The 16554-nt window shown below is 43.8% G+C and overlaps 1 protein-coding gene across 1 annotated transcript in view; it reads left to right on the top strand.

Annotated features, from left to right (window-relative positions):
• LOC124805427 (odorant receptor Or2-like) overlaps positions 1–16554 on the top strand; it is a 49213-nt gene that overhangs the window by 12038 nt on the left and 20621 nt on the right. The window contains exon 4 of the mRNA XM_047265988.1: positions 4372–4527. Within this exon, the coding sequence (XP_047121944.1) occupies positions 4372–4527 (156 nt within the window). The remainder of the gene's footprint in view (positions 1–4371; positions 4528–16554) is intronic.

The raw sequence follows: 16554 nt of genomic DNA, 5'->3' as shown, positions 1-16554 counted from the left end.
TTTGTAGTTTTTTCGTTTGATGCTTATTTCGTGAGATATTTGGCCCGGTCACTATCAATGGACCACCCTGCATAAGGGTAACAGTAACGAACTTATAAATTAAAACGTCATGGCGAGTGATGAGACCTTGGTGCATGAACTGCGAATTTGTGGTATGCGGTTACAGGTTTTCCTTCAATGAAATGAAATGATCGTTTGGCATTGTTGGCCGGGAGACCCCATGCGGGGTGTTCGGCCGCCGAAATTGCAAGTCCTTTTTAGCTGACGCCATTTCGACGACGTGTGAGTGAATGAATATGAAATGATGATGAAAGACACACAATACCCAGTCATCTCGAGGCAGAGAAAATCCCTGGCCCCGCCGGGAACCAACCCGGGACCCCGTGCACTGGAAGAGAGAACGCTGCCGCAAGACCACGAGCTGCGGAATTTTTTTTTAATGATTTTCTTGGACTGATGAGTTGTCAATGAGAACATTTTCCTTAAGGTTTGAAAGTACGCGCTACGTTTGTAGGAATTCGATAAATGGTCCCGTTTTCAAATACTGGCTGGCTATAGTGGGGGTAGTTAGCTATTTGGGAGTTATGGTCCCTCAGAAAACGCAAGGTGTGGTATAAAATAACGGGACTGATGCTGTCACAGATAAGCGCACTAATAGACCAACGAACTGCTCTGAAGTTTCACACGAAACTTGGAAAAACTGCTACTGAAATCTATCTGTCACTAAAGTAAGTTTCTGGTGAAGACTGTTTATCATGTACACAAGCTTCTGGATGGTTCAGGCATTTCCAAGATAGTTTAAAAGGTGCTGAAGATGACTGATTCCGGGATGCCCTTCAACATAAGATAACAGATGACGATATTAAACAGGTCGGTAATCTGGCTAGATCAAAGCATCGGTTAAGCACTCGATCTACTTGCCCGCCCGGTTGGTTAGCCGTGCGGTCTTACGCACTGCCTCCGGGGGCGGGAAGTCGTGCCCGACCCCGGCAAGAATCCGCCCGGCGGATTAGTGGCGAGTTCCTGTGTGCCCGCCAGTCTGTGGATGGTTTTTAATGCGGTTTTCCATCTGCCTCGACGAATACGGGCTGATTCCCCTTCCCTTACTCCACCTCAGTTACTCTATTTCGGCGATTGCTGTGCAAACACTTTCTCCATGTACGCGTACACCATAATTACTCTACCACGCAGACATTGGGGTTACACTCGTCTGGTGTGAGACGTTCCCGGGGCAGAGGCGGGAGGGAGGCCGAACCGCACTATAACCCTGGGTTCGGTGTGGGGCGGCGATGGGGTGAGTGGACTGCTATGGCCTGTTGTGGGCTTGTGAACCACTGAGGGCTACGGCAGGGAAGAAGCTTCTCCATCGTTTCAAGGTCCCCAGTTCCATACAATACAGTCCTATCGATTGCTGACACTATAGGAATTGACAAAGAATGTGTAAGGAAAGCTTTAGGTAACCAGTTTAACATGAGATAAGTTTCTGCCAAACCGGTGCCGACAATTCACATCATCGAACAAATGAACCTCATAAAATGTTTGTAGTGACACTATGAGTAGCATGCGGAAAGTGCTCCAAATTTCTTCGAAGGAGTTATAACATGTTGTTGTGTTTCGTAGAAGAACCAACACCGTGTTATTAGAGGAAGCCGAAAGGCACGCGTTTTAGCTCACTCAGGCTGGCGTGAGGTCTGGAACAGGACAAGGAAATTAGAATTTAGAAAAAACGGATGTAGCTGGTGGTATCAATAGTAACTGGTAATGGCGCCTTGCTAGGTCGTAGCAAATGACGTAGCTGAAGGCTATGCTAACTATCGTCTCGGCAAATGAGAGCGTAATTTCTCAGTGAACCATCGCTAGCAAAGTCGGCTGTACAACTGGGCGAGTGCTAGGGATTCTCTCTAGACTAGACCTGCCGTGAGGCGGCGCTCGGTCTGCAATCACTGACAGTGGCGACACGCGGGTCCGACGTATACTAACGGACCGCGGCCGATTTAAAGGCTACCACCTAGCAAGTGTGTTGTCTGGCGGTGACACCACAGCAGGGGTGACAACTCTTGATTTGTTATCTGTGATCCAGAAACCAAGCGGAGATCCACGCACAGGTAGAGGCCAGCTCCTCCAGGTGCGAGAAAATCTAGAATAAGCAAACGAAAGTTCAAAGCAGAGATGATGATTTTTCTCGATATTCATGGAATTGTATATCTTCACTAGGTTCCTGACTTACCATTAATCAACATTACTACCTCGATGTTCTTGCTCAGCTACGTGAGAAAATAAGAAAAAGGACGACCGGAATTTCGGAAGAACAAGTCATCGGTTCCCCATCGAGACAACGCACCAGCTCGTTCCGCATTGGCTATTAAGAGCTTTGTAACGAACTACACCATTCTACTGTTACACCGACTATCTTATTCGCCTCACCTAGGACGATGAGATTTCCGGTGCGAGAGGTCGCAGTCTAGTAATTGACACAAAGTCATCCAGTAAAACAGAAGTGATATGTGGCGTTGCCCATAGTAATGTTATAGGCTATTTGCTGTTCCTTGGCTATAAAAACTATCAGCGATCTTAGGTTGTTTCCAAATGATGCTGTCGTTTAGTGTCTAAGAAAGTCATCAGAATATCAAAACAAATTACAAAATGAATTAGAAAAACTATTTCTGTGGTGCGAAAATTGGCAACAGAAGCGTCAGTTCATTCACAAGAGGGTTCATAGTGAATACGTTGAACTTCGGTTTCACGATAAATCAGTTATATTTGAAGGCCGTAAATTCAACTAAATACCTAGGAATTACAACTACGAACAACTAAAATTGGAAGGAACACACAGAAAATGTTGTGCAGAAGGCGAAGCAAGGACTGCGTTTTATTGACAGAAGACATAGATGAACCGGATCTGCTAAAAAGACTGCCTGCAGTACGCTTCTACGTTCTCTTTTGGAATACTGCTGCTCGGCATAAGATCCTTAACAGATAGGATTAACTGAGGACGTCGAAAAATTTCAGAAAGGGCAGGACGGTTTGTATCTTTGAGGAATAGGAAGGCGAGTGTGACGAACGTGATACAGGATTTGCAGTGAACATCATTAAAAGAAAGCCGTTTCCATGTGATTCTTCAATTTCTCCAGGCGTATTTTATGACGAAATAAATCTCGGGTGAACAGCCTGGTATGAGTGTGCATAGGACACAATATTTCGACAATCGACCACGTTGCCATCATGAGGTGCGTACTGATCATGGCAACGTGGTCGACTGCCGAAATATTGCGTCCTATGCACACTCATACCAGGCTGTTCACCCGAGATTTATTTCGTCAAGGCGTTTCTAGTTGCGGCGAGACCCTTTCATGAAAATTTAATCACCAACTTTCTCCTGCAAACGCGAAAATATTTTATTGACGCAGGCCTAAGTAGGGAGAAACGATCATTGTAATAAACTAGGAGAAATCAGAGCTCGCTCAGAAAGATATAAGTGTTCGTTTATTCCGCACTATGTTCTAGAGTGGAATAGTAGGGAATAATTGTGAAGGTGATTCTATGAACCTCTGCCAGGCACTTAAGGGTGTTTTGCTGATATTCATGTAGATGTAGGTGTGAGGTATATATATTGCCAAAGGTCAGATTTACGTTAAACGGAACAAGAATCCCATCCCTCGAAGCAGCGAAAGGAAACGCAGCACGTGTCAGCAAAGAGCTAACTGAAGAAGACTCGCAGCAACAAAAAATTTGTACGGAGCGTTGTAAGGGCAGATGAGGGGAGCATACTTACGGTGACAATAAGTAAATATGTCTATTCTCGAAGTAACTGTTTTGCAGCAATAGTCTCATTATTTTTTTGCCACACTTCCTACAGATATTTTTTTTATTAGACTTAGTGGTTCAAATGGCTCTGAGCACTATGGGACTTAATATCTGTGGTCATCAGTCCCCTAGAACTTAGAACTACTTAAACCTAACTAACCTAAGGACATCACACACATCCATGCCCGAGGCAGGATTCGAACCTGCGACCGTAGCGGTCACGCGGTTCCAGACTGAAGCGCCTAGAACCGGACAGCCACACCGGCCGGTTTTGACTTAGTGTGTTGAGCTTTTAATGTACGATTATACATCTTAACGATCAGATTGTGACATGAGTGTAAATTTGGTCAATACTTGTATGAAATACTGTGAACAAAATTTATCCTACTCCTTGAATTAGTTAGGCAGGCAACCGAGTACAGTTCACTGATAGAACGCTTTGGCCACGTTGTAACATAGACCAGTCCACAGAATTGCTTGTATCCCCCAGTAGCAGCGGCTGCAGTTGTAGCTGCCAGCACCTCTTCTTGTGCTCACGGTGGGTGCGCTGTCTGCTTGGTGCCGCAGAGCTCCCAGCTGGCAGTGGGCGCCTACTCGTGCTGCTGGCTGCAGTCCACGCCCAGGCTGAGACACGCCCTCGTGCTGGTGCTGTGCAGGGCGCAGAGGCCGCTGGGGCTCACCGCCGGCAAATTCTACCACATCTCCCGCGCCACCTTTGTACGGGTAAGTGCTGCACACCCATCTGTCTTACGTGTTGTTGTCTATGTACGAGGTGCATCCAAGTTCTAAGGCCTCCGATTTCTTTTCTAATTAATTACTCACCCGAAATCGATGAAACTGGCGTTACTTCTCGACCTAGTCGCCCTGCAGACGTACACATTTTTCACAACGCTGACGCCATGATTCCATGGCAGCGGCGAAGGCTTCTATAGGAGTCTGTTTTGACCACTGGAAAATCGCTGAGGCAATAGCAGCACGGCTGGTGAATGTGCGGCCACGGAGAGTGTATTTCATTGTTGGAAAAAGCCAAAAGTCACTAGGACCCAAGTCAGGTGGGTGGGGAACATGAGGAATCACTTCAAAGTTGTTACCTCGAAGAAACTGTTGCGTAAAGTTAGCTCGATGTGCGGGTGCGTTGTCTTGGTGAAACAGCACACGCGCAGCGTTTCCCGGACGTTTTTGTTGCAGTGCAGGAAGGAATTTGTTCTTCAAAACATTTTCGTAGGATGCACCTGTTACCGTAGTGCCCTTTGGAACGCAATGGGTAAGGATTACGCCCTCGCTGTCCCAGAACATGGGCACCATCATTTTTTCAGCACTGGCGGTTACCCAAAATTTTTTTGGCGGCTGTGAATCTGTGTGCTTCCATTGAGCTGACTGGCGCTTTGTTTCTGGATTGAAAAATGGCATCCACGTCTCATCCATTGTCACAACCGACGGAAAGAAAGTCCCATTCATGCTGTCAACATTGCTTGGCAACATGCCACACAGGCAGCTGTGTGGTCGTCCGTCAGCATTCGTGGCACCCATCTGGATGACACTTTTCGTATTTTCAGGTCGTCATGCAGGATTGTGCGCACAGAACCCACAGAAATGCCAACTCTGGAGGCGATCTGTTCAACAGTCATTCGGCGATCCCCCAAAACAATTCTCTCCACTTTCTCGATCATATCGTCAGACCGGCTTGTGCGAGCCCGAGGTTGTTTCGGTTTGTTGTCACACGATATTCTGCCTTCATTAAACTGTCGCACCCACGAACGCACTTTCGACACATCCATAACTCCATCACAACATGTCTCCTTCGACTGTCGATGAATTTGAATTGGTTTCACACCACGCAAATTCAGAAAACGAATGATTGCACGCTGTTCAAGTAAGGAAAACGTCGCCATTTTAAGTATTTAAAACAGTTCTCATTCTCGCCACTGGCGATAAAATTTCATCTGCCGTACGGTGCTGCCATCTCTGGGACGTATTGACAATGGACGCGGCCTCATTTTAAAACAATGCGCATGTTTCTATCTCTTTCCAGGCCGGAGACAAAAAATCGGAGGCCTTAGAACTTGAATGCACATCGTACCTTGAAAAAGCTTTTAACTCCTAAATACTCTAGAAAAAAGAAAGTTGTATATTAGAATTAATGATCTCAGTCTTCTTTATTTCAGTCATTACTTTTCCAGTGTATAGACTGAGCAGTGTTGGCGAGAGGCAACATCCGGTCTTACATTCTGTCTTACTCCTTCTTGATCTTCAATTCTTACTGTTCCATCTTCCTTATTTCACATGTTGTACACTATCCGCCCTTCCCTATAGAATACTCCTGATTTTATCGGACTTTGTAACACATAGCAGCATTTTACCTAGTCGAACGTCTTTTGGAAGGTGACGGACATTATAAGGGTCTTATGATATTTCTCTTAAGATATTTCTCCCATTGTCAAGTGTAGATTCAGACATATCCGTCTCATCCACTTACCTTTACTAAAACGTTCTTGTGCTCGTCGCCAAACAAAGTGAATGCAGCTGCAGTGATAGCATTCGGTTAATCGCAAACAGAGGACGTGTACTTTAAAATCAACGAGCTCGAAATACATTTTTCGATTGATATGATGGTTGGATCAAATAGTGGCAACAGTTTATTCACATCTCCGCAAAACTGTTCTCTGCTGTATTGGAAATGGCTATGTAAAAGCTGAGCTGGGAAGTTAAGGGAATTAGAATTAATGGAAGAAGGCTTACCAACTTGAGATTTGCTGATGATATTGCCTTAGTGGCCAAAGACTTCGCAGAGCTCCAAAGCTTAGTTACAGATCTTGAATCGGAATGTCAGCTGGTTGGCTCGAACATGAACCTTTCCAAAACAAAAGTAATGTCCAACAAATGGGTCCCAGCTGGAGGTGTGAAAGTCAATGACAGTCTATTAGAAGAGGTCAGTGAATATGTCTACCTTGGCCAGATTATTATTGTGAAGGGAGACATAAGGCCAGAAATCTATCGACGCATCAAGCTTGGCTGACTAGTATTTGGGATGAATTCAACATTATTCAGATCAAAAATGCCAGTAAATCTGAAGAAAGCAGTATTTGATCAATGCATTCTTCCTGTGATGGCGTATGGCTGCGAGACATGGACACTGAACTCATTTCCAAAGGGGAAACTTAGGACAGCACAGAGAGCCATGGAGATATCAGTGCTGGGCTATACAAGAAAGGATAGGAAAAGGGCAGATGACATCTGGTCTGTGACGAAGGTTAATGACATTTTAGAGACAGTAGGTTCCTTGAAATGGCAGTGGGCTTGTCACCTCGCAAGAAGAAAAGACAACAGATGGACGAAGCTAGTACTGGAGTGGAGTCCGAGAGGGCACCGGAGGCCTAGAGTAAGACCACCAGACAGATGGGACGAAGACATCAAGAAGATCGCTGGTAACACCTTGCAGAGAGCTGCCCAAGACCGTCCCACTTGGAGAAGACTGCTGAAAGCCTACCCGAATCCACGACTCGACTAGGTCACATCATTAAATGATTGAATTGGCTGATGATGATGATGATGATGATGATGATGATTTATTCACAACCAATACAAAAGAGTTACATGTTTGCACCTGTTACTGTCCTTCAAAGTAGTCACCAGCGTTGCATAGAACCCGTTGCCACCGATGTGGAAGGCGTACTATACCGTTAGCAGAGCTTGTTCTGTTGATTGCGCGAATGGAGCAATCTACTGCCTGTCGAATCTCTGGAACAGTTCTGAAGCGAATGCCAAGAAGTGGTTCCTTCATCTTCGGAATCAAATCAAAGTCACGAGGATTTCCGTCCAGGGAGTATGGGTAGTGCAGTACTTTCCAGTCCCATCGACCGAACGGAGTAGCAACAGATTGCGCTGTATGCTCCCGCGCATTGTCGTGCAAAATGATGGGTGGGTTGCACAGAAAGTTTCGTCACTTCTTTCGCAAAGCTGGTCTCAGGTGATGCTCCGAAAACGAATAGTAATACTGTGCATTGACAGTCTGCCGTGGAGGAACGTAATGCTTTAGGATAACACCATCACAATCGTACACGAGAATCTCCATAACTTTAGACCGCTCCATTCGCACCATCAGCAGAACATGCTCTGCTAACGGTATACTACGCCTTCCACTTCGCTGGCAATGGGTTCTACACAGCGCTGGTGACTAATTTGAAGGACAGTAACAGGTGCAAACATGTAACTCTTTTGTATCGGTCGTGAATAAATAGTTGTCACTATTTAAGTTCCAACACTCGTATTTTCCTTCCCATCAGCCATGAATTAAGAGACGTTCTTCTTAAAATACAAGAAGAAGCTCTAAATTATGCGAACGTGGCAGAAATCGGTAGACGTGATGATCATGTAAGGACGAACATATGATTACAATTTCAGAAAAATTGGTTGATTTTTTCAAGAGAAAGAGCATAACAAATTGAGAAAGGCAATAACGCGTTGGTTCACACCTGTCCCTTACGCAAGCACTTATTCGGCTTTGCACTCATCGAGAAAGTTGTTGGATATCTTCCTCAGGGACGTCGCGCCTAATTCTGTCCAACTGGTGACTTAGATAGTCAAAATCCCGAGCTGGTTGCAGCATCCTGCCATTAATACTCCAAACGTCGTCGTTCGTGCAGTGATATGGTAATGCTACCGGCCAATGTAGGGTTTGGCAAACGCAAAGAAAGGCTGTAGTAACCCTCGCCTTGTGGGGGTGCGCATTATTTCACTGAAACGTAAGGGCAGGATGCCTAGCCCTGAAGGGCAGCTAACGGAGCGCAGAATATCGTCGACGACCTGCTGTGCTGTAAGGATGCCTCAGATGACAACCAAAGGGGTCCTGCTGTAAAGTGGTTGTTGGGTCGTATGCACGGCGACAGTCAGCTCGATACCCGACCACCATTTCGACTGTCTCCCCACACGTCTCCGTGACTCATCGGGGCTCAGTTAGAAGTGGAACACATTACTGAAGACTGTCACAGTCCACTTAACGGTATTCCAGCACGACGACTTGTCTGGAGACGCTCCAGCGGTGGGATACCAACTTGATTAGTGGTTTCCATACGGCGTGACAACCAAGAGTGATTCAGGATCCCTTTGGCAATTATCCGTGGCTCCCTTGCGGTACAGCGGTACGTCGACGATATTCTACGCTATGTTACGGTGCCCTTCAGGCCAAGCCTCCATTGGTACCCAACACGGAGAAAGTTTCTTCTGCTTCTATTTGCGCTTCCCAGACCCTAACTTGACCAGAAACGTCGCCGGATCTCTCTCCACTTGAGAACGTTTGGAGTATTATGGCTAAGGAAGTCGAAACAACTTGAGGTTTTGACTATCCAATGCACCAATTGGACAGAAACTGGCACGATATGGTTCTGGAGCACATCCAGAAATTCTGTCAAACAGTGCCAAGCCAAATAACTGCTTGCATAAGGACCAGAAGCGGACCAAAGCGTTATGGACTTGCTCAATTTGTGATGCTCTTTCTCTTCAAAAAATTGTCCAATTTTTCTGAAATTGTAATACTTTGTTCGTTTCTACATGTCCATTACGTCTTCCGATTTCGATCCCCTTCCCATAATTCCTTCGTGATGCGTCTTTTTCATTTCTTAGAGTGTGTAACAGTGGAACATCCAGTTCTTGCTGTAATTTAAGAAGAATGTCGCATATTTCATGGCAAATAGGTTGGAAAATATCGATCGACAAATATAGTTTGTGCTGGTTGATTGTAAAGCACAAGCCCTCTTTGTACGACTAACCGAATACTATCCTTGGAGCTGCTTTCACAGTGTTTGGTGACGAATACAATAACGCTTTAGGTAAGTTGGACGGATAAGGAAAGACCTTCGACTGTGTAAAATGCTGCTAGGTGTTAGAAATTCTGATAAAGGTGGGAGTAATCTATACGGAAAGGCGGATAGTGTACAATATGTACAAAAAGAAAGATGAACAACAAGCATGGAAGATCAAGATGGCTATAGGATAGAGTGCAAGGCATAAAGTTACCTCTCTCCACACTGTTTAATCTTGAAAGAGCAATGACGCAGATAAAAAAGTTTAAGAGTAGTACTATGATCCATTTCATTTTGAGAACATGAATTCTAATACACCAATAACAGAAACAATGGAAATCTTAGAAAACAACTTAAAAATGCAATGTACTGTAACTTGACCGTATCAAAGGAAAAGTCATGTTGCCGATCGCGGTGGCCACGTGGTTTTAGGCGCTGCAGTCCGGAACCACGCGACTGCTACGGTCGCAGGTTCGAATCTTGCCTCGGGCATGGATATGTGTGATGTCCTTAGGTTAGTTAGGTTTAAGTAGTTCTAAGTTCTAGGGGACTGATGACCTCAGATGTTAAGTCCCATAGTGCTCACAGCCATTTGAATCATTATAAAATATAAAAAAAAGGTCAAGTTGTTGATGTCAATATCCACTTGTGACGTTGCTATTGTCACTGAAAGTGAGAAAGGACCGCAGGACTTGTTGAATAGAGTGAACAGACTAATGAACGCACACTCTCACAAGAGTAATCAGAAGAAAGGTAAAAGTCATGATAAGAATTACCTGAAATGAGGTTATCGTCAAAAATGGATACCATGAAATATATGAACGAATTTTTTGCTACATCAGAAATAAAGAAGGCATAAAATCACTATAGCAGGGAACATAACATTTCTGCCCAAGTGAATTCGGTTAGTATCAAATATAGTCCTCAATTTGTAGACGAAATTTCTGAAAATGTGTATTTGGAGCACAATACTGTATGGTAGTGAATCATGGATTTCGGGAAGAAATGGAAGAGAAGAGAATGGAACCATTTTAAATCTAGTTCTGTAGCAGGAAGTTTGATGGAGTGGTAGGAAAAGGAATGTAACAGTTGTCCACAGGATGCCGAAGAAAGGACAGAATGATAGGATGTTTCTTAAGACTGCAAGCAATGGATTATATGGCAGCATAGGTAGATGTTGACGGTAAAAACTGCAGGGAAAAACAACGATAGGAATATATCCAAGAACCAGTGGGGACACAGGGTACAAGTGCAAGTCTATGATGAAGAGGTCCGGACAAGAAAAAAATTCGTGACTGGCTGCATCAAATCAATCAAAAGACTGATGGCTAGAAAAATAAATAGGAACGCGTGATAGTGATGGCTGGAGAGTAGTTATTGCAATGAAAACGATACGTCGATACAAGAGAGAAAACTTTGGCTCATCACGATAACCTGAATTGTAATAAACAACCTATGCAGTGCAAGAAATTAACCATAGGCCAAAATAGTCACACACATTTAATCTGGAACGAAAATCACGACAGATGTGTTTCCGGTCAAACAGAATTTACCTATTGCGTAATATGGAGCCGGGGACGTAAGTATTACTCGAGATTCCAGTGAACTTTTCTGTTGTTCCAATTCAGTGGAGTGAGGAGAATTGTTTCATACAGTCACTTATTTTAAGATCCAGCCTTATTGATCAAGACTCATATTTTTTATAGAAATTACTGCTAAGTTTGTGTCATTATTCGACGATAGTTAAATCAGCTAATTAAAAAAGAAGTAAATTAATTAAATTAACGCTGTAAATATTAATAGCTCATCTTCCAAAGCCACCAGTAATTCCCAAATATAGAGATAACGATCTTCCTTAACTACTACAATTTATTTATCTACTTGGTCTCCTTGAATGGCTAGGTATCACGGAAACTCAGGAAAGTCTTCTCACATCGTGTGCTTGCATGTGAATCCAGTAGTATTTTCTGTTCGGTCTCTACAAATATTCTACACGGCTTTCTTTTAGAAAAATAAGTTGCTTGTATCTGTTAAATATACTTTTTCTCATGGAATGTATATAGCTTGATTCAGAAGAATGTAAAATGAGGGTACATCCATAACAGTGGTGCTTAAAATTGTGTGGGTGATTAAGAAGAGAGAGAATAAAAAGTTGCCGGTCCGGTTCGTTTACACGGGGTTCATTCATTTAAAGTACGACAAAGGGAAATGCTCTCGGTAATAGTCTTAGACAGTACGTCAAAAAGACACAGGTGTTTTATGGTGGCGGTTTTTTTATTACTACTTTTCAACTTTTTGAAATTAAATATTGAAGCTTTGGAATTAAATTACCACCATATTTTTAGCTAGGCTTCTCTACCGGGATTATATGCTGGCGAGTGTAATTTTGGGACGTGATTTATGCATAAAAGGTATCGGACTTCGTTTTGCAATAAGTGAAATTTCAGATGCCCGTTCTACACTCCTGGAAATTGAAATAAGAACACCGTGAATTCATTGTCCCAGGAAGGGGAAACTTTATTGACACATTCCTGGGGTCAGATACATCACATGATCACACTGACAGAACCACAGGCACATAGACACAGGCAACAGAGCATGCACAATGTCGGCACTAGTACAGTGTATATCCACCTTTCGCAGCAATGCAGGCTGCTATTCTCCCATGGAGACGATCGTAGAGATGCTGGATGTAGTCCTGAGGAACGGCTTGCCATGCCATTTCCACCTGGCGCCTCAGTTGGACCAGCGTTCGTGCTGGACGTGCAGACCGCGTGAGACGACGCTTCATCCAGTCCCAAACATGCTCAATGGGGGACAGATCCGGAGATCTTGCTGGCCAGGGTAGTTGACTTACACCTTCTAGAGCACGTTGGGTGGCACGGGATACATGCGGACGTGCATTGTCCTGTTGGAACAGCAAGTTCCCTTGCCGGTCTAGGAATGGTAGAACGATGGGTTCGATGACGGTTTGGATGTACCGTGCACTATTTAGTGTCCCCTCGACGATCACCAGTGGTGTACGGCCAGTGTAGGAGATCGCTCCCCACACCATGATGCCGGGTGTTGGCCCTGTGTGCCTCGGTCGTATGCAGTCCTGATTGTGGCGCTCACCTGCACGGCGCCAAACACGCATACGACCATCATTGGCACCAAGGCAGAAGCGACTCTCATCGCTGAAGATGACACGTCTCCATTCGTCCCTCCATTCACGCTTGTCGCGACACCACTGGAGGCGGGCTGCACGATGTTGGGGCGTGAGCGGAAGACGGCCTAACGGTGTGCGGGACCGTAGCCCAGCTTCATGGAGACGGTTGCGAATGGTCCTCGCCGATACCCCAGGAGCAACAGTGTCCCTAATTTGCTGGGAAGTGACGGTGCGGTCCCCTACGGCACTGCGTAGGATCCTACGGTCTTGGCGTGCATCCGTGCGTCGCTGCGGTCCGGTCCCAGGTCGACGGACACGTGCACCTTCCGCCGACCACTGGCGACAACATCGATGTACTGTGGAGACCTCACGCCCCACGTGTTGAGCAATTCGGCGGTACGTCCACCCGGCCTCCCGCATGCCCACTATACGCCCTCGCTCAAAGTCCGTCAACTGCACATACGGTTCACGTCCACGCTGTCGCGGCATGCTACCAGCGTTAAAGACTGCTATGGAGCTCCGTATGCCACGGCAAACTGGCTGATACTGACGGCGGCGGTGCACAAATGCTGCGCAGCTAGCGCCATTCGACGGCCAACACCGCGGTTCCTGGTGTGTCCGCTGTGCCGTGCGTGTGATCATTGCTTGTAGAGCCCTCTCGCAGTGTCCGGAGCAAGTATGGTGGGTCTGACACACCGGTGTCAATGTGTTCTTTTTTCCATTTCCAGGAGTGTATTTTGAAAGCAAACCAATCGTATTCTACTGATTGGTGTCGTTAATATGCGGTCATTCACCAACAGACAAAGTATGCCACATTTACTTACCAAATTCAGGAGAAAAACCTGAGAAGAAAGGTATTGTTATTCTTAATTACAAACATAATCAAATTAAATAATTATTATTATCATTACGCAAAATGAGTACAAATAACACAATCTCTACTCAACTGCGACCGTACCGGATAATGGGTGATTAAGAAGAGAGAGAATAAAAAGTTGCCGGCCCGGTTCGTTTAACATAGATCATATTAACAGAGAGGTTTTATTATAATCGCAGTGTCTATTAAGCAGCGATAAAATCGCCGTAGCCCTACTGCGAGAAAACACATAGTCACTAAATCCGCTAACACTTGGGGAACATCATAAAGCCCCTAAAGTTTTTCAAGTGTTTAAGAAAAAAAATTAAAAATTTACATCACTTCATTAATTTTTAGTGTTTAGATTGTCTGTTTTATTTTTTCATTTTTATTTGTTTCATTTTATTAGTTTGAGATGGAGCCTGTTTTAGCTTTGTCAGGAATGTAATTTGCCTTCTCATTCGGGTACGATCCTGCCGCAAACTGGCGAAACGATACGAAAGGCATGGTCATCCAGTTCCTTTCTCATAGTATTTAAAAACGTTACACACTGACCAAAGTCAGATAATTTAGTACAGTTAATCATGATGAACAAATGACATCGTCAGAAGAAAAAAAACGTTAACGTAGTAACATTTCGCTCTTTTGACAGTTTACATTAATCACTCGGATGAACATTATTCATTCTTTCTCGACGGTTATAAAGGCGACGCATTGCAGGCGAAGTCAGTCGTGCTGAAGCATTCGTCGTTGCTGTGGTGTAGAGCGGTCACGGCGGCGTCCTCGCGATGTTGACAAATCTGCATACGTGTGAGCCACGGCGATCTGCGTTGTGTGTGATGGAGCAACAAGATTGCGGAGTTCTGGACCGGTTGTGCTCGACAGGATCTAGTCAGCTCAGGATACTGGGTTACATGAAAAATTCGTAGATTGGGGCCAGTAACACAATTTTTAATACACACTCCCTAAAAAGAATTTTGAAGTAGGTAGCTGTAATTACTTGCAAACCTAATTTACATCAGTTTGTTCGGTGTTAGCTATGGGTTACATGGTACACATATTTGCGTTGTGATACAGAGGGTGTGATGTATGGTTTTTGTTCATGCACTTTACTGTCAGCTGACTTCAACACCGTTACTGCACAAACACGTTCATGTTATTTTCTGTTTCCGCACATTCATTAGTGTTCTCAGAATACCGTACATTACACATGTTTGCAAAGTGTTTATCAAAGTTTTGGTTTCTTAAGCGCTTTGCTTCGCGTCGGTTTGTAATAGTCACACGTGACGTCACATCGAAAGAAGTTCTATCGCTACAGTGTGTTCCACAGTTTATGCGCGATACACACTGTCTGAGTTTCAAGTAACAACACTTCACTTTGTTCCACTTTAGCGGATCATCACATCACTTCAGTGCTGTCGTATGGGTGAGTACACAAATTAAATTCACTTGACACTAAGAGTGCCGTCCAACCGACGTAGTGAAAAGTGTATGTATTTATTTCAATATTCGAAATAGTATTATCATGTATACAACGTCTCTTAATATCACACATTTACGTGCACTACTTCCCCACTGACAGTTCTGTTTGTCATAGACAACTTATTACTCCGGCCACGTCGGTACGTGTTATATCACTTACAATCGAGATCAGACGAAAACCCTACAGATTGTGTACTATGTTGTAGGTACCAACTGTATCATTTACATAGTGTTTTATATTCGATAGCTTTCTTTTTCCTCTTACCATTCTTCGCGACATTAATTTTCGTTGTGTGGCTGTTTGTGGTATTCAAGCCTAGCTTTAAAGTGTTTTGTCACTATGTAATGCGAGTTTATTCATTACTACTGGAGCTAAGGACATCACTGACTGTTTTTATCTCACACAAACTGGTGTGTACCGTTGAAATTAGTCGCGAGAGTTAGTGCAGAATACGAATCTGCTTATGGCACAATGTTGCCATTCCACTACTACCTGACTCAAATCTCAATATTTCTAGCATTTCAATTATAAAAACATGACTCACGGTAGCTTGCTGTTCATGTTTGCAAACTACACGCTAGGCATAAACAGAAAAGTATTATATCCTACTAATCGTTGCATCTGGACAAAACTTAAAATCTACTAATAGAAAAACTTTGACATCTGTATGGCCTATGCCTTACTTTCCTTACCTAGAATTGCATACCAAAAGAAATGGAATAATTACAACCATGAGAATGGAACTAAGATTACATCAAAATGAGATTCTTGTTACTTTTTTCTTCATAATGTTAATGTAACGATTTTAATTAAAAGATTATTTCTGAATTTCTACTACTATTGTGAAAGGTTGTTGTTCAGCAAAAGGTTTATTAAGATCTACTTATGCACACGAAGAAAATAAATTCGTCTTAAGACTACTGTGTACACTGTGGGAAGTCTTACATACTAGCATATTTACAAATTCTCATAATATTTACATAGGTACATCCACTCTAGGAAATGTTTGCTCAGTAAACTATTTCTTTATATCTTGTTGTAATATGCAACGGATTTCACTCGCTACAGCTTCTCTGTTGCCCCACGGGGCAGAATAGGTAGAGTGGCAAAATGTTTCGTGAGGCTTTACTTGCAATGCATACACATATCCTTTAATTATACTGGTCCTTTCATCAAAAACAGGTATATATTTGATTAATAGGTTAATTAGTCTGTTTTGTTCTACAGTGCTTAAATAAACTGATTCACAAACTTTGCTTCGCATTTCCTGTCTGCAAGACTGCACTTCAAACTGCTGTTGACTGGGCTGTGCTTGATATGACAACAGGAAATGGATTGTCACATTCGGACTCCTTGACATAACATACTGTGAACCGGCTTGCTTTTAATGAATGGTAGGGCTCTCCCCTTCCCATTCACTTTTAACACACATTTGCCACATGAAAGGTTAATTACTGCATCTCTT

The sequence above is a fragment of the Schistocerca piceifrons genome, chromosome 7, assembly GCF_021461385.2.
Source record: "Schistocerca piceifrons isolate TAMUIC-IGC-003096 chromosome 7, iqSchPice1.1, whole genome shotgun sequence".
Taxonomy (NCBI): domain Eukaryota; kingdom Metazoa; phylum Arthropoda; class Insecta; order Orthoptera; family Acrididae; genus Schistocerca; species Schistocerca piceifrons.
The sequence above is the reverse complement of the archived record's forward strand: the minus strand, read 5'-3'. Positions and strand labels throughout refer to the sequence as shown.